At 45.2% G+C, this 27,422-nt stretch overlaps 1 protein-coding gene across 8 annotated transcripts in view; it reads left to right on the top strand.

Annotated features, from left to right (window-relative positions):
* Positions 1–24,886, top strand: part of ATG13 (autophagy related 13) — a 46,160-nt gene extending 21,274 nt beyond the window's left edge. For 4 of the 8 annotated variants that reach the window (XM_082660043.1, XM_082660044.1, XM_082660045.1 and 1 more), the window contains 16 exons: positions 496–576; positions 966–1,085; positions 5,435–5,481; positions 6,984–7,124; positions 10,385–10,425; positions 11,369–11,465; positions 11,769–11,867; positions 12,674–12,767; positions 15,485–15,583; positions 16,337–16,447; positions 16,851–16,990; positions 18,773–18,887; positions 19,437–19,514; positions 19,682–19,798; positions 20,556–20,684; positions 22,505–24,886. In XM_082660043.1, coding sequence (XP_082516169.1) covers positions 496–576; positions 966–1,085; positions 5,435–5,481; positions 6,984–7,124; positions 10,385–10,425; positions 11,369–11,465; positions 11,769–11,867; positions 12,674–12,767; positions 15,485–15,583; positions 16,337–16,447; positions 16,851–16,990; positions 18,773–18,887; positions 19,437–19,514; positions 19,682–19,798; positions 20,556–20,684; positions 22,505–22,582 — 1,587 coding nt within the window. In that variant the 3' untranslated portion in view covers positions 22,583–24,886. The remainder of the gene's footprint in view (positions 1–495; positions 577–965; positions 1,086–5,434; positions 5,482–6,983; positions 7,125–10,384; positions 10,426–11,368; positions 11,466–11,768; positions 11,868–12,673; positions 12,768–15,484; positions 15,584–16,336; positions 16,448–16,850; positions 16,991–18,772; positions 18,888–19,436; positions 19,515–19,681; positions 19,799–20,555; positions 20,685–22,504) is intronic. The other 4 variants (XM_082660047.1, XM_082660048.1, XM_082660049.1 and 1 more) reach the window with 4 other exon arrangements.
* The last annotated feature ends 2,536 nt before the right edge of the window (positions 24,887–27,422 follow it).

Here is a 27,422-nt window from a genome sequence, read left to right on the forward strand (position 1 = left end):
TCCTTCCTCTCAACCAATGCTATGTAAGAATAATCCATGCAGTAGATTCTGGTTGTAAAATTAGTTGGAAGACTTTTGCCATATGGGCCAAGTCATATGAATAATTGTGGAATCCTTGGTTTAAATCAACTATGATTACATAAGTTTATGGCAGTGAATATTTAAACCTATGGTTGGACTTGTTTTTCTATGAAAGTCAGAGCCATCATGTGCAACTTTCTTTCTGCCATGTGAGAATATTATAGATTACAAGCCTCAAATTGTAATTTCTCTAATTGGTTGACACTGTGCCCTCAGGAATATTTACAGTGTTATTTTTGTGCCGTGTTTTTTTCCTACGTGTTCTTGAAGGTTTTAAATCCTACCCTTTCCTGAAGTATAGTTATGATCATTGGCATCTTTTAAATCCTGCATTGGGAGGGTTTTAACCCTGATTAGGAGCCAGATCAATTTGTTTTAACTTTTCATCTTTGATTTTTTGTTTGCTTTTTTTAGACTGTCCAAGTGATTGTCCAGGCTCGACTGGGCGAGAAGATTTGTACTCGTTCATCTTCTTCCCCAACGGGTTCAGACTGGGTAAAATTCCAGTTGTTTGTTAAGGGATATACTATGGTGTTTGTCACAAGGAATCACAGTGTAGTAATAAATAATTCTATTTCTAGTATTACTAAATCATAACATTAAAATACCTAATTCCATTTGATCCATTCACTTGGAAAGTATGTTCTTCATCAGTGTTAGTCTGATGTATTTGTTTATGGCTTTCTGCTGTGATAGGTGAAAAGCTTTTTCAACCTGAGTTTTGGGACTTTGATGCAAGATATCTTATGGGGAAGGGAGAAGTAAATGAATGTCCTTAATCAGTCAAGAGCAATGCCTGCTTTACTCAGCATCCAATCTTACTACTTTATGTTTCCATAATGTTCCTTGTGAGTGTTTAACACAAAGTTCCTTTTGTTTTCTAGTTCAATTTAGCAATCAAAGACATCCCAGAGGTTACGCATGAAGCAAAGAAGGCGCTGGCAGGGCAGCTGCCTGCCGTCGGGAGGTCAATGTGTGTGGAGATCTCACTCAAGACTTCTGAGGTAAGGTTATGGCCAGAAGGATGTCTTTTGTTTTTTTTTTAACTTTTTATTTTATATTGGAGTATAGCTGATTAACAGTGTTGTGATAGTTTCAGGTGCACAGCAAAGGGACTCAGCCATACATATACATGTATCCATTCTCCCACAGACTCCCCTCCTATCCAGGCTGCCACATAACATTGAGCAGAGTTCCCTGTGCTATACAGTAGGTCCTTGTTGGTTGTCCATTTTAAATATAGCAGTGTGTACATGTCGATCCCAAACTCCCTAACTATCCCTTCCCCCCATCCTTCCACCCCCGGTAACCATAAGTTCATTCTCTAAGTCTGTGAGTCTGTTTCTGTTTTGTAAATAAATTCATTTGTATATTTCTTTTTAGATTCTGCATATAAAGGATATCACAGGATATTTCTCTTTCTCTTTCTGACTTACTTCACTCAGTATGACAGTCTCTAGGTCCATCCATGTTGCTGCAAATGGCATTATTTCATTCTTTTTAATTGCTGGGTAATATTCCATTGTATATATGTACCACATCTTCTTTATCCACTCCTCTGTCATTGGACATTTAGGTTGCTTCCATGTCTTGGCTACTGTAAACAGTGCTGCAAAGAACATTCGGGTGCATGTATCCTTTCGGACCATGTTTTTCTCTGGATATATGCCCAGGAGTGGGATTGCAGGGTCATATGGTAGCTCTATTTTTAGTTTTTTAAGGAAAATCCATACTGTTCTCCATAGTGGCTGTACCAATTTACATTCCCACCAACAGTGTAGGAGGGTTCCCTTCCCTCCACCAGGACGGTGTCTTAACTAGGCACTCAAAGCTCTTCACACTCTGGTTCCAACTCAGCCTTTTTTTTAAAAAAAAAAACTTATTTATTTGGTTGTGTTGGGTCTTAGTTGTGGCATGCGGGATCATTTTTTAGTCGTGGCATGTGGGATCTAGTTCCCTGACCAGGGATCAAACCTGGGCCCACTGCATTGGGAGTGCAGAGTCTTAGCCACTGGACCATCAGGAAAGTCCCCCAACTCAGCCTTATTCCTGCTCCTTCCCTCTCTGATCACCTCATTATTCTCTGAGGAGGTTGTGGTTTTTGTACTTATTTTTCCAACAACTTGGAATAGACTCTTCACCCTCATCTTCATATATATCATCTATATGTGATATGTTTCTACTTATCCTTCAAGACTTATATGCCCTAGAGCAGGGGTCCCCAGCCCCTGGGCCGCACAGCAGGAGGTGAGCAGTGGGCGAGCAAGTGAAGCTTCATCTGCCGCTCCCCATCACTGTCATTAACGTGTGAACCATTGCTCGTATACACTGCCTTGAACTGTCCCCCCCATCACGCTCATTACCTCCTGAACCATCATCATCCACACCACCCTCCCCCCATGGAAAAATTGTCTTCCATGAAACCGGTCCCTGGTGTCAAAAAGGTTGGGGACCGCTGCTCTAGAGGATCTCCCTTTCTAAACCCTCTTTAGATTTCCTGTGTGTTTTCTTTACATTTGTTTCCAGAGTATAAATTGCTGTATTGTGGGGGTTTTTTAATGTGTTTTGGTTCACCTTATTCCATGCTAGGACTGAGGCAAATATTCTTGCTTTCATGTTTATTAATTGATATCCACTACAGGATTGTGAGGGTGCATGGTATAATAAAAGGCAAATGAGTTTGGAGCTACACAGACCCAAATTGAGATCCTAGCTGAGCAACTTTGGCCAAATTACTTAACCCCACCTCCCCTAACACCACCAAAGTAACACGACCCTTCACAGTCTTGCAGAGCTATAATATTTCCTCATTTCATTCTTACTTGTAAATTACCTAACATAACACATATGGTGGGTGATCATTACATGTTCCTGTTCATACTATCCTTTTTTTTTTTTTTTTTTTTGGCTGTGTCGGGTCTTAGTTGCAGCACTTGGGATCTTCGTCGTGGCATGTGGGATCTTTTGTTGCAATGCGCAGGCTTCTTTCTAGTTGAGGGACATGGGCCTCGTTATTCTGCAGCTTGTGGGATCTTACTTCCCTAACCAGAGATCGAACCCGCGTCCGCTGCATTAGAAGGCAGATTCTTAACCAAAAGTCCCTGCACTTTTATTCTTGAGGTCAGCAGCTTTGCCACATCTTATTTATCTGTGTAGTTCTTCAGTTCTTTTTGAGGGACTTCCCTGGTGGCGCAGCGGTTAAGAATCCACCTGCCAATGCAGGGGACATGGGTTCGAGCCCTGGTCCAGGAAGATCCCACATGCCACGGAGCAACTGGGCCCGTGCGCCACAACTACTGAGCCTGCACTCTAGAGCCCGTGAGCCACAACTACTGAAGCCCGTGCACCCTAGAGCCCGTGTGCTGCAACCACTGAGCCCACGCGCTGCAACTACCGGGCCCGCATGCTGCAACTACTGAAGCCTGCGTGACTAGAGCCTGTGCTCTGCAACAAGAGAAGCCACCGCAATGAGAAGCCTGCGCGCTGCAACGAAGGGTAGTCCCTGCCCGCCACAACTCGAGAAAGTCCGCGCACAGCAACGAAGACCCAACGCAGCCAAAAATAAATAAATTAAAAAAAAATTCTTTTTGAAATGAGGCAGGATATAAATAAATAATCATCTCTCTGCGTGGCACAGTGCCTGGGATGGCACACAGTAGGCTCTCAATTTTGTTGAACGAATGATGTCAGTACTTGTTCCATGGCAACCTTAAGCACCAAATAAAACAAAACTTCGTATTTTTCTTTATTGAATTACCAATTTATACTGTGGATTATTTTTCTTAGCGATCCATAGGGAGTCCAAAAGGAATCCCTGGAAGAACTCTTTCCTCTCTCAGGCATCTATGTAATCCTATTCTAAACTTCTGTGATTATCCTAGAGAAACCACACCAATTTATCTTGGATACTTCCTACTGTCCAGTCATCCCTTGATTTTTTTGGGGGGGGGCGTGGATTCAAAATTCATCATGTCATTTAGAGATGACACTGTGATGAAAAGGATATATATTAAGAATACATATTTAAATTTGATCTAGAACAAGTAAAAAATCTCTACTCCGCAAACTAACCCGAGTTTATTCCCAAACCTAAAAGAATGGCCCTCTTACAGCTGATTCGTAAAAAGATTACTTGTGTTCAAAAGTATGTGACTATCCATCTCACTAAATGACACACAGGAGTGTTACAGGGTTAAGGGATTCTGGCTTTGGTCTTTTCTTTTTCTTTCCCACCCACTAGACTAAGTCTGTTCAGAGTAACACATAGAGAGACTGAACAGTTTGGCTAAAGACATCAAATAGCTAAAAAGACTTTTAAGTAAGGAGCTTGTTAGGGTATTTAACTGTGAGTGTCACCTAAAAATATCCTCTATAGAATTGGAGGGAAAGGCTCTCTCCATGATTTGAAGTGTTGGCCTTTCTGAAGAGCAATTTGGACATACATAGCAAAAGTCTTAGAAGCATGAATATTCTTTGATCCAACAATTCTAATTCTGGAAATTTACCTTAAGAAACTAATTCAGGATGCATACAGAATTTTAGTCTCAAGTCTGTTTATCACAGTGTTGTTTGTAGTAGTGAAAATTTAGAAACAAGCTGTATGTCTAAGTATGGGGGTACTGATTGGATAAAATAATTGTCATATGTTGGAATACTACACAGCCATTAAAAATAATGTCGAATTTTAAAATTTATTTAATTTTTGGCTGTGTTGGGTCTTCATTGCTGTGTGTGGGCTTGCTCTAGTTGTGGTAAGCGGGTGCTATTCTTCGTTGCGGCGTGTGGGCTTCTCACTGTGGTGGCTTCTCTTGTTGCGGAGCCTGGGCTCTAGGTGCGTGGGCTTCAGTAGTTGTGGCTCGCAGACTCTAGAGCGCAGGCGCAGTAGTTGTGGCTCACGGGCTTAGTTGCTCCGCGGCATGTGGGAGCTTCCCGGACCAGGGCTTGAATCTGTGTCCCCTGCATTGGCAGCTGGATTCTTAACCACTGTGCCACTGGGAAGTCAACTAGAATTTTTAATTATAAGGAAAATTCCATGTTGTATTTATTGATAAAAAGTGATAGGGGCTTAGACCGTGTGCAGCAACAAAAACCCAATGCAGCCAAAAAATAAATAAATAAATATTTTTTAAAAAGTGATAAAAATAGTATATATAGTATGATCCCACTTTTATTTAGAAAAATCACTGATTAAAAAAAAAGAAAGAAAAATCACTGATTGGATTATAAGTTGATGTCTCTTCTTTTTGCTTATTTATACTTTCTAATATTTTTATAGTGACTGTATAGTGCTTTATAATAAGGAAAAAGAAGATTAAAAAAAACCTGAAATATCTTTGAATTGTTCCATCTACAGGGAGATTCCATGGAGCTAGAAATCTGGTGTCTGGAAATGAATGAAAAGTAAGTGGTCTGTCTTAGGGTCCTTCGTTGTGGTAGCTGAGGATAAAGTGCACGACGTCATGTGAAAAGCAGGGCTTTGTACCAGTCATGGAGAGGGTTCTGACCACTTAACAGAGCCAATAGGTCTTTGCTACAGTTTGCTTCATGCTTGGCTTCCAGCCCAGGCACAGAGATGACCTTCAGAGGGAGTGTCAGTCCAGAGAGACTCAGACACCACTGGGAGAGGAGCAGAGAGAAAGCTGAAAAAGGATTTGTTGTTTTCCCAGAGTACAGATAGTTCTCTGATTAAATCCCTTGAGCTCTTGTAACATGACTACTCTGTTTTGTCTGTTTTCTATGTGGCAGACATCCAATAAGATTTCCCCTCACTACTCCTTTAGACATGCTGTGTTGGTCACGGATTGGAAATGCATGTTATTTTCCCCCTCCATTTTCTTCTTTCAGGGCAGATTAGCTTACTTCCTGCCCAAAGCTTTAGTTTTCAAAAAGAATATATAGGAAAATTGAGGAAATAGCAACACATCAGAAGAAAAATCTTATTAATAAGTATGAGTGGTATGGGCATTATTTTTCTTTCTTAAATAGAAAGCAACTGCCAGGTTATAGTCCAAAATTTTAGTACCAAACACTTCTCCAGAGTTCCTGTTAGATGTATAGAGGTAAACTGCTCGTAAGATAGTACATTGAAATTGTTTGCACCTTTAGTAATACAATTGCAATATTGAATTACTGTTTTTAAGGGTGTTGCTTTATTTCTTAGAAAGATAACTGCTTCAAAGCTAGAAAAATATATTGGATACCTTTTGGTGCCCACCTGCCTTTGTCTAGTGCATGAGAAAGTGAAACTTTGGCTAGCTTCAACAATCTGTTGATAAACTGACAAAGAATTCTAACTACAACGTTAGTTCAGAATACGTTTTTGTTTTGTTTTGTTTTGTTTTTTGCGGTATGTGGGCCTCTCACTGTTGTGGCCTCTCCTGTTGCGGAGCACAGGCTCCAGACACGCAGGCTCAACGGCCATGGCTCACGGGCCCAGCCGCTCCACGGCATGTGGGATCTTCCCGGACCGGGGCACGAACCCGCGTCCCCTGCATCGGCAGGCGGACTCTCAACCACTGCGCCACCAGGGAAGCCCCAGAACATGTTTTAATAATAAATTTAATCTTATACAGTTCCAGCACTTAATTTGTGACTATCTCTGTTGACTGTAATACTCTGTGAAAGGTTATTTAGACTGCAAATCAGATTATATTCTATCAGAATTTATGAATAATGCTAACAGATTTTTTTAGATTTTTTAAATTGAAGTATAGTTGATATTCAATGTTGTATTAGTTTCTAGTGTACAGCAAAGTGATTCAATTTTATATATATATTCTAATGCTAACAAATTAATTTCAGTAGCTAGATGGAACATAACTAACATCTCTATTCATTGCATTTCTGTTCTTTGTTTTTCATTAGTGGAGTAGGAGAATGCTGATAGTGTCTTTGCTCCTCAGGTGTGATAAAGAAATCAAAGTTTCCTATGCCGTGTACAACAGACTGTCGTTGCTACTGAAGTCTCTCCTTGCTATAACTAGGGTGACACCAGCTTACAGACTGTCCAGGAAACAAGGGCATGAATATGTCATATTGTATAGGTAAGCAGTCACCTTCATGATTCACTCATCGGCCTCATCGTTTTGCACATTGTCTGACCAGCATTCACGTATTCCATGATTAGTTTTTAGACAGACGTTTGGATAGTTGATGCTGTAGCTTTACTATGATTGTCTATCTATTCTCCCTTCTGAACCTCAGCTTTTTGCAAAGCAACCAAGTTCGTTATTCTTTTGTTTGTACACAGTCATGACTCCTGTAGAATGGATTTTGAAGTCCTACTGATATATATCTCATTTCTGGAAAAGGAAGTTAAGACTTTGAAAAACAGGCTATCCTGGGAAGACTCCACAATGTTCTATATTCCAGAGTTAGATTAAAACTTTTTGTGTAACAAACTGCTAATTCAGTGTGTTTTTAATTAGTTGTCTGTGGATATAAAGAACTGGTTAACAGTTCTTTAAGTATTTTCCTTGTAGTATTTCACATCAACATATATTTGAGTGCTTTTTTGAGGCAAGCATTGTGGTAGGCCCAAGGAAGAACTATACAGAGGCCCAGCCGTACTGGTGTTTCTAATCTAATGGGGGAAATGGTTTGGTACATGCATAGTCACAGTAAAAAGCAGGATTTGCATAGCAGTGTCAGGAAAAAAAAGTGCTGTGAAAACACAGGAAGAAAGAGTTTGTTCTGGGTGGGAGAATCAAGACAGGCTTCATGGAGGAAGTAGCATTCCAGCTAGACCTTGAGGCAGTGAAAATTTCATCTGTTGGAAGTGAGGGAGCATGATCATTCCAGGTGGGGTGTACCGCAGATGGCAAGGAACAGAAATGGGGGGCGGAAACGAGCTGTACTCAGATTGTCAAATGGACCAGAGCGGTGGTGAGGAGGATGTGTAGCAAAGTGTGAGAGCAGAGCATGGAAAGTCAAGGGTTCCTAAATCATCCAAGACTCTGTTTCATATTAGTGATGAGCCATGGGTTTTAGCCTTTGGCTTACATTTATTTATAGAGCTGATCTTTATTTTATTTATTTTAATTAAGTAATTTATTTATTTATTTATTTTCCTCTGCCTTGGGTCTTTGTTGCTGCGCACGGGCTTTCTCTAGTTGCAGCGAGCAGGGGCTACCCTTTGTTGCGGTGCACGGGCTTCTCATTGTGGTGGCTTCTCTTGTTGCGGAGCATGGACTCTAGGCGCGTGGGCTTCAGTAGTTGTGGCACACAGGCTCAGTAGTTGTGGCTCACGGGCTCTAGAGTGCAGGCTCAGTAGTTGTGGCATATGGGCTTAGTTGCTCTGTGGCATGTGGCATCTTCCCGGACCAGGGCTTGAACCCGTGTCCCCTGCATTGGCAGGTGGATTCTTAACTACTGTGCCACCAGGGAAGTCTCTAGAGCTGATCTTTAGAAGAATTAGTATAGCAGGATGGAAGGACCAAGGATTAGAGACTTAACTAGTTCTGTTGAAATAATCCAGCAACCCTACCTATATTTGTTTTTCCAAGTCTTTAATACATTTTTGTTGTCTTCCCAGGTTTCAGGGTGAGTATTCCATTTGAAAATTATTAGACTTTTATTTAGATATAATAGATTCCTTTCTAACTCTTATTTCCCATTTACCTATGCTAAGTTTCCTTCACTTTGGTTCTTCTGTAAGTAGCCATGTTACACTACTGGTCATCAGCTTAGTTAACTAGGACTCCTGGTCCTTTTCATACCTGTGTTTCAAGTCTTCATTGTATCTCTGGAGTAATACAGTATTTATTGCTCACTGATTGCTTATCTTTTAGGATTGCTTTTTGGATACAAATAGCTGTAGCTTAAACCATAGAGAAGTACGTTATGTCAGAGGTAGATTTAGCTCTTTTTTTCCTTTTTGTACTATTGGTAACAGGTTAACAGTGTAGCCTTAGACCGTTAAACAATAGTCTTGTCTTGGTTTTTTGTTTGTTTGTTTGTTTGTTTTGCTGTACTATCATTTTTCCCCTGATCCTGTAGATCTGACAATTTCACTGTAAAACTACATTGTTATAAAAAATCATTCTGAATTTGTTGTTCATCAAGACTGCATTAAAGTTTTATTGTGTACTATCTGTGAAGAAAACTTTTGCTTAGCACCTGAGTGGCATAAAGAATATAACCAAGAAAAAGTGGAACATAATCAGATTATTTAAAGCACTGTACCGATATTCAGATGAGTAGTGAGCTGATGGTCAGCTTTTTGTCAGAGGGTACCTAGCAAAATCTCCTTTGGCAACAGTTTATTAACATCATTCGTGTATTACTTTATGGCAGGAGTCAGCAAACTATGGTCAGCAGACCATTTGCTTGTTTTTATTTTTTAATATATATTTTTTAATTTATGTATTTATTTTTCTTTTTTGGCTGTATCGGGTCTTAGTTGTGGCACATGGGATCTTCGTTGAGGCATGCGGGATCTTTCATTGTGACGCGCGGGCTCTTCGTTGCGGCGTGTGGGCTTCTCTCTAGTTGTGGCATGCAGGTTTTCTCTCTCTAGTTGTGGCGCACAGGCTCCAGAGCGCGTGGGCTCTGTAGTTTGGGGCACACAGGCTGTCTAGTTGAGGCACGTGAGCTTAGAAGTTGTGGCGCACGGGCTTAGTTGCCCCGCGGCATGTGGGATCTTAGTTCCCCAACCAGGTATTGAACCTGCATCCCCTGCATTGGAAGGCAGATTCTTTACCACTGGACCACCAGGGAAGTCCCTTGTTTTTATAAATAAGATTGTCTTACAACATAGCCACTCCATTCGTTTACCTATTATCAATGGTTACTTTTGCAGTATAACAGCAAAGCTGAGTAGTTGCTACAGACTATGTGGCCCACAAGCATAAAATATTTACTAACTGATCCTTTTTTTTTCTTTTAATTAACTAATTAATTTATTTTTGGCTGCGTTGGGTCTTCGTTGCTGTGCGCCAGCTTTCTCTCGTTGTGGTGAGCAGGGTGCTATTCTTCGTTGCAGTGCGCGGGCTTAGTTGCTCCGCGGCATGTGGGATCTTCCCAACCAGGGCTCAGAGCCATGTCCTCTGCATTGGCAGGTGGATTCTTAACCACTGTGCCACTAGGGCAGTCCCTATTCTCCTAATTTCTTAACCAGTCCTCTCCATCTACATGCCCATGTCTACAGCTTAATCAAGTGGTAGCAATATTGCACCATTAGGAGAGATGTTCATGCAGATAAGAAAAGAAGGGTTGGTTTTGTTTATTTTGTTTCTCGGTGTTTGGTATGTAGGCCCTTAGAATAAAGAATCAGGTAACATTTTTTTTTCTTGCTTCCCTACAGAATATATTTTGGGGAAGTTCAGCTGAATGGCTTAGGAGAAGGTATGTATCAAGGTTGAAAAACATTCGTAGTATTGTTAAGAACTCTCCTGACTTCAGAGATATGCTTGGATGCTGCCTGTAATAATACATAGCTTGTGATTTTAGTATGAGTGATACAAGTAAGGAAAAGACAGGTAGGTGGTCCAAAGAGCCACCAGGGAATGAGTGAATAATTTTCCCAAAAGTTCCAGTAACTCAGTATTCTTTCTTACTCTTTATACCAGCGGTCCCCAGCCTTTTGGCACCAGGGACCGGTTTTGTGGAAGACAATTTTTCCACGGAAATGGGTGTGATACTAGTGATGGGGAGTGGCAGATGAAGCTTCAGTCGCTTGCCCGCCACTCACCTCCTGCTCTGTGGCCCGGTCTCCTAGGGGTTGGGGACCCCTGCTTTATACGACTGTCTGTTTTCCTAATTTTCTACAATGAGCATGTTAAATGTCCCTGATGAGCATCAACAATTTTGAAAAATTGGAAATGAAACCAAGAACACCAGGAAAACTTTGTTGTAACACTCTGACTCTTTTCTATATTTAGTTCTGGGGTGGCAACTTGGGTGGGAGTGCATTTACTTCATAAATTGAGGTGTTTATGTGAGAAACTCCCTGTGCCCCTTTGCTGTCTTAGTAGCACATCTGGACAGGGTTGGTTAGGACTTGTTCAAGCTTTAGGACTAATCATCATTTTACCTCTTTGAAGGTAGTTTTATCTGGAAATAGAATGCTGTTTCCCCTGGCAATATTAGGTCAATATAGAATAAATTGGAAAAAAAAAATATATATATACACACATACACGTACGTATGAAATTGAGGCTGCTGCACTCAGGGTGCTAAGTGGGTAATGCCAGAGATTGTACAGCAGGCTAAGTGGTTCAGGGAAAGACAGACTGTGGGTACTGTAAGTATTCTCTGGAAAAACCTACTTATTTATCTCTTTTCCTAGGTTTCCAGACAGTTCGTGTTGGGACAGTGGGTACCCCTGTGGGCACCATCACTCTTTCTTGTGCTTACAGAATTAACTTGGCATTCATGTCCACCAGGTGAGGAAAGAGCTTTGGAATCCAATAGAACTCTTCTAAAGATATTAAAGTTGTTTTCCTCCAAACCTTGTGGCTGAGCCTACAATTCAGCTTCTCCATTGCTGAATTGAGAACTCTTCTTCCAGATTGGAGAATCTGAGTGTCCCAGAGCCAATGTAAAATTTGTGGTTTATATTTAGGGATGTAGTAGTTCAGGCTCTGTGGTTCCTGCCAATAGATAAGAGGCGAGGGGCTCTCTGAGGACTTCAGGGGGACTTGACAAGGCATTCTAACAAATACGGCAATCTGTTTACTGCATTACAGGCACTTTGAGAGGACCCCACCTATCATGGGGATTATTATTGATCACTTTGTGGACCGTCCCTATCCCAGCTCCTCGCCCATGCATCCCTGCAATTACAGGTGAGGAATGTGAAAAACACTTTCCCAAACTGCAGCTAGGCAGAAGCATCCATCTTGCACAGGTCCATAGAGCACCTTTATCAGCACTCACTGATAGGCAGGGGGCACTGATGGAGACGCCATGTGGAGAGAAGCGGAGTGGCCAGCTTTCATTCTTGCTGCTGCCTATAAGGTATACCAAGACTCAGGGTGGACCAGGTCTCAGGAAATTCTTGCATAGTTTGGATCTGGATAGTAGTGATTTGACTTTTGATTTGATTTTACTTCGAGACTGTGAGAGTGGCAGTAATTTGTAGAATGTTCTTTGCAAATTAAATGGTTTTCAGGTCACCATTGGCTGGCACAATGCAGTTTTATACATCAGAATCAAATATCTCCAGACCTAGATCCCAGATAACAGAATTTTCTAGAGATTGGAATAGATTTGTATCAGGAGAGATACTGCCTTTCTGTAAAGGACTCATGAAGTTGGATCGGTTTTGTCTTTGGAGTCTAGACTTTTGTTTCACTGCATTCTCTATTGCTGATAATTCTTGGTCACAACACTGGCCAGGCTTAAGAATATCCTCTCAAATGATATTTCAGGTAAAATGTTTGGATTAAAAAAAAAGCCATTGTCAACCTCTAGATGCTGCTTTCTGGAAATGTTTGAAATTATCAAGGATTCAACATACCTCTCTTGCCATTAGGAACTCTGCCTGAAACAGTTCATGTCACAACTTGCATCCGTATCTAACCTCTCTTTGTATCCTTTCTGAAATTGACTGCCGTCAGTCAGTTCATGATTTCTTTTCCACTCACCATAGAACCGCTGGTGAGGACACTGGAGTAACATATCCTTCTGTGGAAGATTCTCAAGAAGTGTGTACCACCTCTTTTTCCACCTCCCCTCCATCCCAGGTAGGGGGAAACAGGATCTGGGGTGGCAGTAGTTATTTGGTACATATATGGGCCTTATGAAATGGTGTCAAAATTTAGATACAATCTCTTGGTGGTGATGGTGATTATTTCAAGGAGGTTATTTTGAGGGGTGAAGGAGAGCCTTCTTATCCAGCTGGTAATATTGCAGTGTTTCTAGTCTGTAATCATTCTTAACCTGCAAGATTACATGTAACCTTTACCTTCCTGGGACATCTGAAAATTCCCTAGAAAATCAGTCACAGAAAATCAGAAATGTGTTCTGGTACCAGAGAGGTACTCTAACCTACACTTGTTAATTTGGTAGCTACTTCTTTGAAGTGGTAAATATGGTTCCTCATAATGGAAGGAGCACAAAAGGAGCCAATGATAATTTAGCATAAAATGCCAGTAAGACACCAGCTGTGCAGTTTTTCTTAATAGTTACACAGATATCTGCCTATCTGCATTCCCTCTCTGAACATTTTTAACCATTAACTTTTCCACTCGAGTCCATCTTCAGTGTCAAATCCAGTTTCAATAAACACAGTGTCCAAACAATGTGAGAACTTCTCACAAAGAAGTGTTGTATGATGTATGTGGTACTGAGACTGCTTCAGATAAGGAATCATTTTTGCCAGCTGACTGAATTTCAGAATTTCAGGGGCACATTTCTTCCCTTCCACCCCAAGTCTTCATCTTCTATCCATTGCCTGCCCATCATCTCTATTATTTCCCTCTCTTTGCTTTCATATTAGATGGTTCTAGACATCAATCAGTCTGTTCTACTTTCCTTGAAATTAGCCCAGATTATCCCTTTTCACCATCTGACTTGGGGGACCCAACAAATTAAGTAGCTATCCATACATTTTTATTTTCTATGTTTTCTTAATTAAGAAAAAATTTTAATTTATTATATCCTGGGTTGTTAGGTATTGGATTAAAATTATAGTTCTAATTTGTTTTAAAAGCAGAAGTTAAAAAAAAAAAAAAGCAGAAGTTAAGCACAAAAGCTAACTGGTGTGTGAAGCACTTTACAAAATCCATGGATCACTATTATTTCTGTTGTCCCAGTTTAGAGTTAAAGAGATTCTTGTTGTAAAGTTACCTAGACAGTTTGGTTTGGGGGTGTGGAAATGGTTTTTTCCCTCCACCTATTAGTATATGTAGGCATGGATGTCACCATTGCTCTGGGAGGGGGTAGCTTCTGGTATGCTTGCTGACATGGAACAATCCTGACCAAAAAAGGCGGGGAGAGCCGACTTTCTTACTAGTGCACATTAGTGAGTAGATTGTTTTTTAAGATCATCAGAATGTGAATATGTCATTTAATGTTCATTAAACAGTTTTGTTTTACACGTCATAAATTCATAAACAGTATATAAACTTGGGAGATATGAGGCATGGTGAGTCTGGGCCTTAACAAATCAGTTTGTCTTTTTCTCTGATACAGTGGAAATTCGAGCTGACCCCAAAAGTAAAGGGAAGTTAAGTAGTTTCTGTACCTGATGTTTGCAAAAAGGTTTGTTAACCTGCGTAAGGAGAGTCTGTATTTTTCATGGTATCAGTTGTGTCTTCTTACAGTTTAAAAGTAGATCACGTCAAGATCTCATCAATACTGAGCACCCCATGGGTGAGCCTTGTCACTTCTCCCTGAGTACCTGTAATCAAGACTGGTACAGTTTGGTGCAGAAATACTCATTTAGAACCTTGATGGTAGAACAGAGAGAGAAAAATCATATGCCATCTGGTCTCCTTGTTCCTGTAAATATTGAAATAGTTTCTTCCTTGGTTTAACCTAGGGAATTGCATAATTGTTCAACAACTTCTATTTGAGCTTTTGCTAGAATCCAGTGAATACATGTTAATGAGCTGGGTTCCCCCCCGCCCAACAAAATAAGGATCATTGTGTCATTTGGGCACAGAGTTGAGTCAAGAAATAGTTGTGACCCTGAACCTGCTACTGTGACTTAAGGTCTTACCTCCATTTCTAGGCGTTAATTAGCTAATTGGTGAGACTTAAAGATGGAACAGCAAGACCCAAAACAATCATCATACCCATAATTAGCTTTGAAATCATGAGTTTTGAAAATGCCCTAGCTTTTACTCCATGAAGTTCTCCTACACCGTCAGGGACTGTAAGAGCGTGCACACACACACCCTGATGCCTACACCTGCACACCCCAACTCATCTTCCCTGAGATTATGTAGGAAAGTTTGCAGCTGGGTATCTGAGCATTTTAAAGTTCCAGCCAACAAACGTCAACTGTTTAAACCTGAGCCCGCAGATCCTGAGTCCCCAGAAAAAGGCTTTCAGTCTAACATCTTAACCTCAGTGTCCTCATTCCTGCTTAGCACAACTTGTGTCTGTTCTCAGGACCTTCCTATTGGAAGCTGTTCTCTAACTTCCACCCTCTTTTGACTAAAGACAGACTAATGCTTGGTTCAGATTTCGCCAAGTCATAGCAGCTCAACTCAGCTTTGTTTTCCACCTGCTCATCAGGGAGAGCACCAGGGATAAACATCTCTTCTTCACATCCTTCCAAGCGGTCCTTTTCCAAAGGCAGTCATGCAGCTCTCTCCCTGCTTCCCTCCTGACTTCATTGTACATTTCAGCCTCTATCGCAACTGCCCTTTCCAGAGTTTTTTCACTTCTTTCTCAAGTCCCTTTTCTTTTTTCTTCTCTTGTTTCTCCTGTCTCTGTGTGTATCTGTGCACAGTGTGTGTTTACTGTCACAAAGGCACATTTTCAGACCCCTACTCCTGTGGTGACGGACACTCTGAGGGTCCCCATGGCAGGACTGGCCTTTTCCCATCAAGTGAGTCCATACTGGGAAGAAGGGGGTATATATAATCAGACGGTATCTTTTTATTTAAAAACTGTAAAGTACAAGGTATAGCTATTTAAATATCCCCAAGTTTTCTATGGGTTATTTTGAGGCATGGTAATTGATTTTTAACAGTATACAGCCATAGCACAGCAGCCCAAAATAGGATTTGTCATTTGCCCCTCCTCCTACCATTGATGTGAAAAATACATGGAGTTGCTTATATCTTTTTTTCTAAATAAACCATCCAAGAATGGTTTTCTTTCTTTTTCAGTATAAATAGGAACCCTCCCAAACCCAGTGGTGATGGAGGGTGTGATTAGAGAAGACTGCTTCTGTTTCAAAGGGACCTCAAGGTCAAAGGAGAAAATAGAATGACTTGGGAAAAACCGATGACTTTGGCTCCGAGTTCTGCCCAGGGTTGTGCTCTACAGATCTACTGGGGTGGAAACTGAAACAGTTAGCTGAGCCCCTGGGAAAAGGGGACGCAGGGAACTCATTTGAGGCTTTTGGAAGGCACAGAGCTGGGAATCTCAATCCCACTGCAAACAAGTCTGCTTTCTTATTTACAGAGTAATGGCCTGGTCTGTCTTTAACCCTTACATCAGGCCCCCCGCACCATGAGGATGTGGGCTGGTATCCATTCCTTACCTCTCTGCCGATCTCGATCATTAGTCATACTCTAGGATTGCCTATTTTTTCCTCCTCCTTTCCTCTGCCCTTCTTTGTTTTTCTCTTGCTTAGCTCTCAAGCTCTCGCCTTTCCTGTCAGCCTGCTGCCCTGGGCGTTGGATCAGCTGACCTGGGTTGTCCAGCAGTGTTTGCTGCCGGCTTAAACACCACACACCCTTACCAGGTATCTTTAAAGATGGGGAGGACACTAGGGGTTCCTATGCTGCCTCCCCTGTCCTGACACATTTGAAGGGCCTCTTGAGACACCAGTGTTCAAAGCTCTTCTGTAGCTTTGGAGGACTAAGATGATTCTGAGCGGGGACCTTTTAGACTTCAAAGAAGGAAAGAAGAGTTTCCCAAGTGTTTTCTCCCTGTCTTTCCCTCTGTAGTCATTTCCATGCATGTCTTCCATTAACTGAGCCCCAGAGAGGATAAAGATTTCCAAGTTTTCCTGCCCACTTGGTGGCAGCATTGGTGATGGAAAAGCTGGAAAGCAGATGCTAGGCCTACCATCATGCTAGGCCGTGAGTTTCCCCTTCTACCTGACACGGCCATGATTCGCTGTATTTTTCCATTTTTCCCCAAAGCTAATGGTTCCCGGGAAGGAAGGTGGGGTACCCCTTGCTCCCAACCAGCCTGCCCACGGTGCCCAGGCTGGTGACCAGGAGAGACTGACAACCTACACCCCTTCTGATGGGGCCCACTGTGCTGCCACACCTTCCAGCAGGTGAGTTCACATCTTGGCTCTGCTGCTCTTCGGACCAGCCAGGGACCTGTCCTCCCTGATACATGTGCTTATTTGGTATCAGTAAAGAGTAGCTTTCAGCATTGGCTCAGGCTTGGCCTTTGAGGGGAAAATGTGGAATCCTTAAAATTCTCAATAAGAATCGTACTTTGCAGCTGATATGTGAGGAAGCTCTCCCTGGGCACTGCTGCTAACAGCAAGCATCGGGCTTGGTGCTTCTCACCCTCATCCAGTGAAGGTGTTTTTCAGATGTTTCTCTCTTACCCCAGGATTGATTCCCTTGGCATCCTCAGTGTTTTCTGAGACCAGAACAGGGCGTCGTTAACCATAACCCTGACATCGGGAGTCACAGTGTGTCTGTGGTGGTAGTTAGGATTGATCTTCTTTTTCTACTATGTTAATGCCTCATGGAGATCCTTTAGAAACAACTATTTTCCCTCACTAAAATTAAAAAAGAAAAAAAATCTTTTCTGATTGCAGAAGTGATACAGTCTGTAAAATTCAAAATTTGAAGACATTGATTAGGTGGAGATAAAAGTCCTCATAATCCCACCCTGCAAAAATCACCACGGTTACCTCCTTTTAAAAGACGAGAGGATCTCAGAAGGGTTAAGCAATTTGCCTAAGAGAGCACTTAGCTCACAAAATGGCCAGACACAAGCCTAGCTCCTTGGATTGGGAAGCTGGGCCTGTCTTTACCTGCCCTTCCCTCCCTTAACTGGAAGGCCTCAGAGATAATGACGTTGATTGCCCCACCACATCTTAAAGGAACTTTCAGATAATAGAAATTCCTGGGGTTTTTTTTCCATTCCCACAGTGGAGATGGAGGAGGAGGAGATTGTTTGGGAAGGAAAAGTAATTACTTTCATTCCTGGCTCCCCAAACTTCCATCCTCTTATCCCTCCTCCTGTCAGAGAATCAAAGGAGGATCCTCTTGGTCATTTTACACTCTCGTTTTCTGAGCCTTGATTCCTGGGGTATGACTGGGAGTAACTTAAGACAGAGGACCCTGTGTAGGGGGTTCTTAAATGCTGATCCTCCCTGCTGGCTGGAGTCTAGAGGCCACGTGGACTGCATAGTGTTCCCCATCTTGAGCCCCTGCTTTGAGGCTTTCCCATCCCCTGCTGCTTGAAGGGCTATGACTACTAGTCTGGCAGCGACAGTATGGGCCCCTGTTTCTGCTGCCCAGAGTCCCCCATCTTCCAGGACTCAGCCTCGGTCTAGAGGGAGGGAGTGGGAGCAGCCAAATTGAACGTGTCACTGGAACATCTGCTGAACAGAGGGATGCCTGGGGGCAGAGAGAAGGGAGGAAACATGGTGTGGAGCTTTAGATAGCAAAACAAAACAGGACAGGAAAAATCTGAAATCTTGAGGCTGGCTTTGTAATTAGATTAATATTAAAATTAGCTGCTATGAGAGCCGCTTGCCTATATGTATGATTGCTAGATGCACGGTGATTGATGCTTAGCATTGGTATTACAGATTAAATTTTATGTAAGCTCTACACAGTTGTAACACCAAGTTTCAATTAACATATGCATAATTTTTAGCTTTTCCAGGAAATGCAGTCCTCTGCTCTTAATTCAAAAGGGAGGGTGACAGTGGCAGCTGCCAGACCTCATATTGCCATTTCCCACATGTGTGAGCTGGTGGGGGGCAACTCCTGCCCTAGGCTGCAGCCTCACAAGTTGGTGGATTTATGGGGAACCAAGTAGGCTCTGCTATGGTTTGAGAATGAGAACCAACATTACCTTTCTCCTCCAGTGAGGATACTGAAACTGTGTCAAACAGCAGTGAGGGACGGGCCTCCCCCCATGATGTCTTGGAGACCATCTTTGTCCGGAAAGTGGGGGCTTTTGTCAACAAACCCATCAACCAGGTGATTTTTCTGTCCCTGCAACTCTGAGAATGTGTGAGCCCTTAGAGTGAGGTCTTACCTGGGATCTGTGGAACCACTGAAATCGCATGCGAAATTGTGTGTGTGTGTGAATTTTTTGTGAAGAGGGTTAATAACCTGTGACATCCCTCCAGAAAAGTTAACTATTGTTCTGTGATCACATAGGAGAGGAGACCACGCCATTAGGTACAGACACGTTACACTGAAGTGTCATTGCCTCAGCCTAACTTGAAATAGGAAGTTCCTCTTCAGCTCTGCCAGTGAAAAGCAGTTGTCACTGAATTACTGTGGGTCCAGCTTCCAAAGCTGAACTCCCAGGGTCCTGGGGAGCCCTCACCCCTGTTGATGCTGTGGGCACGCAGTGGGAGGCACGGGAGGTTGGAGAGGTCTCCGACAAGACAGGAACCTGAGGGATGGCATCGTCAACTGAGGTGTGCAAACGTGCTGGACCCCCAGGCTTCTGGTGGGCTCTGAGGAAGCAGGCAAACTGGGGGAAGGGGGACACTAATACTTTCTCCCATGTCTCTTCAGGTGACCCTGACCAGTTTGGACATACCCTTTGCCATGTTTGCTGCCAAGAATTTGGAACTGGAGGATGTGGATCCCATGGTGAGTCCACCATTGACTGAAGTTTGCAGTGAGATGGTGCCGTAGTCGTCGTCCTTCCTGGGCGAGTCATTCACTATTCCTCCACAGACCATTAGCCGTGCTCCTTGGCTTTTGGTTTACAGCCAGTGCCCAGAACCAGCCCCTACCTCTGCCTTATTCTGAAACAGGTGAATCCTCCAGATTCCCCAGAGACTACATCTCCTCTTCAGGGCAGCCTGCACTCTGATGGCTCCAGTGGGGGCAGCAGTGGCAATACCCAGGACGACTTTGTCATGATCGACTTCGTAAGTTGCCGTCATCTTCCTTGACCTTTGCTGCTTCGGGGGCAATAAACCTGGAAGCATCCGTTGCACTTGAATAGGACTTCAGGGATCAGATGGGTCGGTATAGGCAGAGGGAATGGGTGCTGGCTGTGCATCTTATGTGGGGAACCTGCCCTTACACCCTGCTTGGGGAGGCATTTGGAGGCCCATCGCAGTAAGGCATTTTGTGCCATGTCTTTGATTGAAATTCAACTTGAAATGGGATTTTCCAGTGGTAACTGCATAGGTCCTATTCATGAATGGATAGCCCCCAGCCCTTTTTTTAAATGTTTTAATTTTTGGCCGCATCGGGTCTTAGTTGTGGCACGCGGGATGTTTCGTTGCAGCACGCGGGCTTCTCTCTAGTTGTGGCGTGGGCTTAGCTGCCCCGTGGCATGTGGGATCTTAGTTCCCCGACCGGAGATCAAACCCGCATCCCCTGCATTGGAAGGCAGATTCTTAACCACTGGACTACCAGGGAAGTCCCTGGATAGCCCTTTTCCAAGGAGAGGAGTGTGAAGGAAGGGGACAAAAACCTAACCAGGGGAGAGGGATGTCATCACCAGGCTTAATTCAGCTGCCCAGAAGAGAAAGGTGTAAAGATTTCTCTAAGATAAGCCTGGAGGAGCCTTTTCTTTGCTAATTACTGGAAGGAAAGAGGGTTGTTGATAGCTTACCCCCTCTGATTTTCCTCTGTGGTCCAAGGCAAGCTAAACTTGAGTCTGTCTTGTTTTTTAAGAAACCAGCTTTTTCTAAAGACGACATTCTTCCGATGGATTTGGGGACCTTCTATCGTGAATTTCAGAACCCCCCTCAGCTGAGCAGCCTCTCCATAGATATCGGGGCACAGTCCATGGCTGAGGACTTGGTATGGAAACCCCTTCCCCCACCCCACCTCATCCTCTGGCCTCCTTTCCTCCTTCGATGGTCATTCCTGCTCCACAGGCCTGGAAATTTCTTCCTGTTACTCCTCCACGCCCACACCTCCCATCTTCCCTGTAACAGGACGGAGACTTTTAGACCATTACCTTCCTGGAATCACACTTGAGATTTGCATTGTGCCTGGCGGTCATTATCTCAGATTTGCTTGCGCTCATTTCCTCCTTTTCTCGGCACTCTTGTCACGGCATTTCTCACACACGCCTGTTGTTGGTGCCTGATGTCTTCTGCTTGCTGACGCCACTAAGCCAGGCTGCTCCAACAGCTCTTGCCTTCTGCTGTTAAGGTTGCCAGGCAGATGACAATGGTACAGGGCAGAAGAAACAGAAGGTCCCCAGCATTGGTGTTCTTGCCCTTTCCTCGGAGAGCTCATTCCCTGGTTCTCGTGTTCAGCCAGATGTCCTGATACTGACTGTAATGACCACATCTCCGCTTAGGGTGTTTCCTATTTCCTGTCTCTGAAGGGCAGAGGAGTGCCCTGCACAGCCGCAAACTCAGGGTGCCCCATGCCACAAGATGTCAGGGTCCCTCTGCTTGAGGTGGGTATATCACCTCATGTGTCGGAATCAGAGGAATGGCTCTAGGAATAGGAATCTAGGTTTAGCTGCCCTTGATTTGCTTTAATCAGGAAAGCATGCTCAGTAATAATAATACAGCAATAATGTCATTATTATTAACATTTATTGAAGCTTTCTAGGTGCCAAGCATTTTTTAAGTGCTTTACATGAATCTTCAATGACCCTAAGAGGTAGGTTTTCTTATCGTCCCAGTATACAGATGAGAAAAACGACACTGGGAGCAGATAACTTGCTGGTGGTTACACTGAGCTGGCAAAACAAGCTTTGACCCCTAAGAGTCTGGCTTCTGATTTTAGGCTTTTAACCATTGGCTCCCTGGCCTCTCATTTGAAGTTTGCCTGGAAGGAACCGGATCCAAAGGCTCAACGTGAGGCTGCAGCCAGTGCTGGCTGGTTGCCCCAGCCTCCCAAACCCGCCCGGGCACCTGGCCTGTCTGGGCTGCCTTGTAAGTCCTGTGGCACCAAGTATCTCATGCCTGTCAGGAAGTCTTCTGTGATGGCTGAACTCTTCAAATGCAAATTCAGCAGTGGAGACAGACCACCTGATCAGGACCAAATTTTAATTAATGGTTGATACCTGAGGGCAGTTAAACTTAACTCCTCATGGTTCTGTTTTTTTGTTTTCATTGTTCTCTCTCAACCCCATCTAACCCATCCCCTTCTCAGCGGATGTAAAGATGCAGATTCCTAGGCCTCACTGTAGACCTGCCGGGTCAGAATCTCTTGGGAGTATGGCTGGGACTGCCTTGTTCATGTGCCCCCAGGGGATTCTGATGCCTGCCCAGCGAAGGCCGTGAAAAATCATTTGTACACGTTGTGAATTTGTAGGGCTCTAAACCTACTGTGTTATTCTAATGTCAGTCTCATCTGTGCCAAAGATACTTCACGTTGAATTTCTCTGTGTCATCCCGTTGTTGGCATGGTCCTTTTCCATCTCATTATGTGTGTGGCCGGCTTAGATTCCCTAGGCTGTTCTGTCCACCTCCCCAGCCCCCACTAACCCCTGCTGGGCAAAGGCCCACTGGCCAGTGCCTGCTCAGTTGCTCCGCACTTTGCTCTCCAACCCAGCACTGCTGAGCCGGACTCTTTGCCGTGCTCCCTTCAGCCCAGGGTGACAGCTGGCTTCAAGGCCCTACCTGAATAAGCAGCTTTTCTCTCCCCTCCCGGTACAGGACTCACTACCAGAGAAGCTGGCTGTGCACGAGAAGAATGTCCGAGAATTTGATGCCTTTGTAGAAACCCTGCAGTAAAAGTTGGTGTCCTCGAGTACCAGCAGCATCCCCTTTTTGTGGTCCCAGGAGACAGAGAGCCTCCCACTCGTCAGCTGCTCCCATCCCTTGTCCCGCTTCAAGCCAGGTGGAGGGGAGGCTGGTTCCCCCATGGGGACCCGGAAGTCCCTGCTCTTGCACTCCTGGAGACTCACGGCAGCAGTGAAGGCCAGTGATAGCATTTGAGAGGACTCACCCTCTGACCTCCCTCTGCAGGGCCCTCTGCTTATACCGCCCTCAGCAGCTGCTTCACAAAGGCTGTCATCCCGCTCCTCCTACCGGCCCCCTGCCCTGGGTTTGCCCAGCAGCTGGCCCCTCGTGTGCCTGCCGTTGCCATCCACCATTCGACATTCCAGCTGGTGGCCCAGAGACTGGTGTGGAGGCAGAAAGAGGAAGGAGACAGTGCTAGGAGGAGGAAGGAAGGAAGCTCTCCTTCAGGGTCTTTCTCTGTTAGTTCTGGTATCTTCTTCCCCTCTCTCTCTCCCTCTCTCTGCCCCGTGCCTGTATTTTTGGCAGTATGGCAGGCTTCCTGCCCAAGGTGATGAGAACCCTAAAGTCAGCCATTCCCACCCTTGAAGGCTGTGCCAGCCCATCCGAGCAGCCCTGGCGGCTGCCTGTGCTCAGCTACATGGAAACAGAAGCCTCCCTCTCTAGGATTCTGTCATTGGAGTCACAGCAAAGGTTCTTCTCTTTCCTCTCCCTTCCCCTGTCATTGCTCCTTGGTTATAGAACCCAGTAAATATTTATTACTTTCAGAGAAATCAGATATTTTGTAGAGGAAACATGTTTGAGGTTAGACGTTTTCACTTGGGGAAGGTTGGAGGGCCTCTTCCTGGGGCAGCGCCTCCTCCTGTAGAGGTTCCTTGGATTTAGGTTGCTGCCCTGAGGATTTCCCTTCCCATGTGTATATGGTGGGATCCAAGAATAGGGCTGGCTGAGGGCAGCAGAACCTCCCAGAATTGCTGCATTTGAACTGACATCACACTCTGCCTTGGACATGTACATATTCCTGGTGAGAACTTTGAATCTCCCAGCTTCCCCAGAGAGACTGACTCTGTTCTGGCAGCCCAGGAAGTCTTGGGTGCGAAATGTGATGACTCCCCAGAGTTGTGGCACGTGTAGTGCCCGAGGGGCGCTGTGGCCCCGGGGAAGGCCAGAGAGGCCCCTCCTCCTGGGGCATTTGTTCCTGATTCTCAGGGCTGGGTAATGGGCCTTTTCCTGCTAGGCCTAGCCACCACGTTTCTTTAACCCCAGGGTCTGTACACTGCCCTGAGGTTTATTAGTTGGATCGGTTCCTTGTTGAGAAACCAAAGCTGGGCATTCAGGTGTTGTTACTTGAGTTAACTCAAGGGCCCAGCCTCACCCACTGACCATCTGTTCCTCCCCGCCTAACTGATAGGCCCAGCCCCGCTTCTCTGGCCCACCTCGGGTATTCATTGGCAGCAGCTGTTCTGCAGCAGAGCAGGTGACCCTCAATTGCTTGTTAGCAAGTGCACGTGGCATTGTTTTCACCTACAAGGCTGATCTCAGGGCTGGGGTCAGCTCTGATGCTGCCTCAGTTGGGCTGAGCCCTGCCCCTGTGCACACATTCTCCAGTGTTTCCAGGGCTTCCCTGGTGGCGCAGTGGTTAAGAATCCGCCTGCCAATGCAGGGGACACGGGTTCGAGCCCTGGTCCGGGAAGATCCCACATGCTGCAGAGCAGCTAAGCCTGTGTGCCACAACTACTGAGCCTGTGCTCAAGGGCCCGCGAGCCACAGCTACTGAAGCCCGTGCACCTAGGGTCCGTGCTCTGCAACAAGAGAAGCCACCACAATGAGAAGCCCGTGCACCACAATGAAGAGTAGCCCCCGCTCACTGCAACTAGAGAAGGCCCGCGCACAACAACGAAGACCCAACGCAGCCAAAAATAAATAAATAAATAAATAAAAAAGTGTTTCCAGTAGTGGCATCCAGCTGGCCATCCTGTCTCTGGGCCAGAGCACACCTGTGGCCTGCTAAACCAATCCAGGCTTACCCCCCAGGCCCCAGCACTGAGGCGGGCGAAGGCCCTGGTAAGTTACTGATTGCCCCCCACTCTCCCACCTCATCCCAATATGTCAGCCGCTGCCCTCTTCCAAGGCCAAGCATGGAAAGGCCTGTTAGCCATTTGCCTCTTTGACTCCTAATTGTTGGCCTCTGCAGGCAGCAGCCTCTCTTCAGGACCCCATCAGTGAGAGGCCAGGGAGGCTGAGCCCTGACTTTGAGCTGAGCCTGGGAGGAGCAGAGCAACTGTCAAGGCCGGCTCTTGTCCCTCAGCCCTGTACAATGAAAGGTATGAGCCCTCGACGGACCCACACAGCACCCCCGGGACAGGGCTGGGACCAGTCGTGTCTCCAGGTGGGAGAGCCCCTCCCGCTCCTCCAGCCTACTTTATTTGGAAATATTGAGCTATACTTTAAAATGTATTCAAGGGATTTCCAATAAACTTTTTCTGTACTTCATAGCCTCCTGTCCTGCAAGCTGTCGAAAAACCTAGCCCACTTCCTCCCACCACTGGGCAGCCCCGGGTCACCGACAGGCTCCGTGGAGGGAAGGGCGGTGCCGTGTGAGGCACAGCAAGGTTTCAGAGCCATTCAGGCTGTTTGGAGTCCTGGGGCCTTGGGCTGGTCGGGAATTTTTTTTTTTTTCCTGGCGGCACTGTGCAGCACATGGGATCTTAGTTCACTGACCAGGGATCAAACCCAGGCCCCCTGCATTGGGAGCACGGAGTCTTAACCACTGGACCACCAGGGAAGTCCCAGGAAACCTCTTAGAGCCTCATTTTCCTTGGCTGTAATGTTTCCATTTCAAGGGTTGTGTGAGAGTATTCAGTGAGATAACATGTATGAAGTAGACGTGCATGTGAGGTACGCCCATAGTAAAATCCTCAGAACTGGTAGGCCGTTATCTTCAGCTCTCTATCCTTCCTACCCAGCACAGCTCACCACTCACCCTGGGCAACAGCCTTTGGCTCAGAGGGAAAGACAAGTGACAGGTCCCTGCCATGTTTCCAGCAGAGGCCAAGCAGGGGGCGGGGGACTCCCCAGACTGCTGGGATATTTGCTGATCTGGTGAGAGGGGTTGTGGCTGAGCAAACCAGACAGAAGGGAAGGGACTGAGTGAAGTAAGCAGAAGTCCAGGTCCCATGCATGTTTGTTTAGCTGCCGTGATCTGACAAACAGCTCCTTCCTCCTATTTCGCCTGCAGTGGCGGGAGGGAGTGGAAGGTAGAGCTGGTGTCCCAGAGGAAGAGGTGGTTCTAGAGACCGGAGACTGACAAACCCAGGCAAGTGCTGTCTTGGTTGCCTCCCACACCCTTCAGGCCAGAAGCCACGCCCCAGGGCAGAAGAGGACTAGTTAGAAATTCTAGATTCAACCCAAACCTGGGGCTGAAAAGAATGGGCCCGCCCACTGCTGCCGCTTTGGGCCCTGGGAGCCCTTGCTTGTTAGTGAACTGCATGTGACGCTGACCATGATACCTGACCACGCATCCAACTCCTGGGTCAGAAATGGTGGAAAGACTGTCGGAGTCCTCACCTTCAGGTGGGGGTCCCCCAAAAGCAAAGTGTTCAATTGCCCCTCATCTGATGGTATCCTACCCCTTTAAGCCATGTCACTACACTCTGCCCCCAGAGACCCACTGTTGCCAAGGCAGGGGTAAACTGGCTTTTGAGTCACTCGGCAGAGGCCCTGCCAGGAGCCCAACCCAAGTAAACAGCTCTCCGTCTCCTGCTCCCCTGTCTTGTCATTTCTTTGGGTCACTGCCTTTCTGTTCTAAATAGTCACCCAGCTTAGAGCTGAGCAGAGCCAGGGAGACAGGCTGCCAGTGCCTTCTGTTTGAGCTACCTGGACGAAGGTCACAGTTGTGCAGGCGGACTGGCTTCCTGGAGCTCAGTGCCCGTGTTTATAACCATTGTCATGATCCTGCAGCTCTGGCCTGGCTTCCCCAGCCCCAACAAGCAATGAGGAGAAAAAAAGAACAGGCCTGCCTGAGGCCATCATAGCCTCCTAATTGCAGTCAGCAGGCAAGCAGCAGACAGCTGGAACTTGACCAGTGTGCCAAGTGGAATTCTGGCCTGCCCTCCCTGTGACAAACCATTTTAGTTTTTCAATTGTAGTGAAATACATGTAACGTAAATTTTACCACATTAACCTTTAAAGCAAAGCAAAACTGCTCGAAAGAGGAAAGCTGGATCTTTCATAGCCTCCACGTGACTAGGTGGCAGGTGGAAACAGCCAAGGCTCTCAGGCTGAGGGGCGGGGTGGGGAGGGCCGGAATGGCTGGGAGATGAGGGTTCCAACCCTGGCGGCTGTACAAGGTTGGGACTATCACTTCATTCCTCTGTGAAATGACCATCATTCTGGTTCCCACTGGGCACTCATTCTGTTATGTAGTGTATACGTTACGGTCGGCCCTCGCATCTGTGGGTTCCACACCCGAGAGTTCCCCCAACCTTGGATAGAAAAATATTTGGAAAAAAAAATTCCAGGAAGTTCCAAAAAGCAAAACTTGAATTTGCTGCATGCTGGCAACTATTTACATGGCATTTACATTGTATTAGGTATTATAAGTAATCTAGAAATGATGTAAAGAGGATGTGTGTAGGTTATATTGCAGATACTACACCACTTGATAGAAGGGACTTGAGCATCCTTGGATTTTGGTGTCACGGGGTCGGGTGGCTGGAACCAGTCCCCCACACATAGGGATGACTGTGTGTCTGATCTTCAGAGAAATGAAGCAACAGTCTCGGACGTGGGACCAGTTACATGACAATTACCAGTTAGAGCTGGTTGTGAGTGA

This window comes from Grampus griseus (genome assembly GCF_964374135.1).
Source record: "Grampus griseus genome assembly, chromosome: 8".
Lineage (NCBI taxonomy): Eukaryota > Metazoa > Chordata > Mammalia > Artiodactyla > Delphinidae > Grampus > Grampus griseus.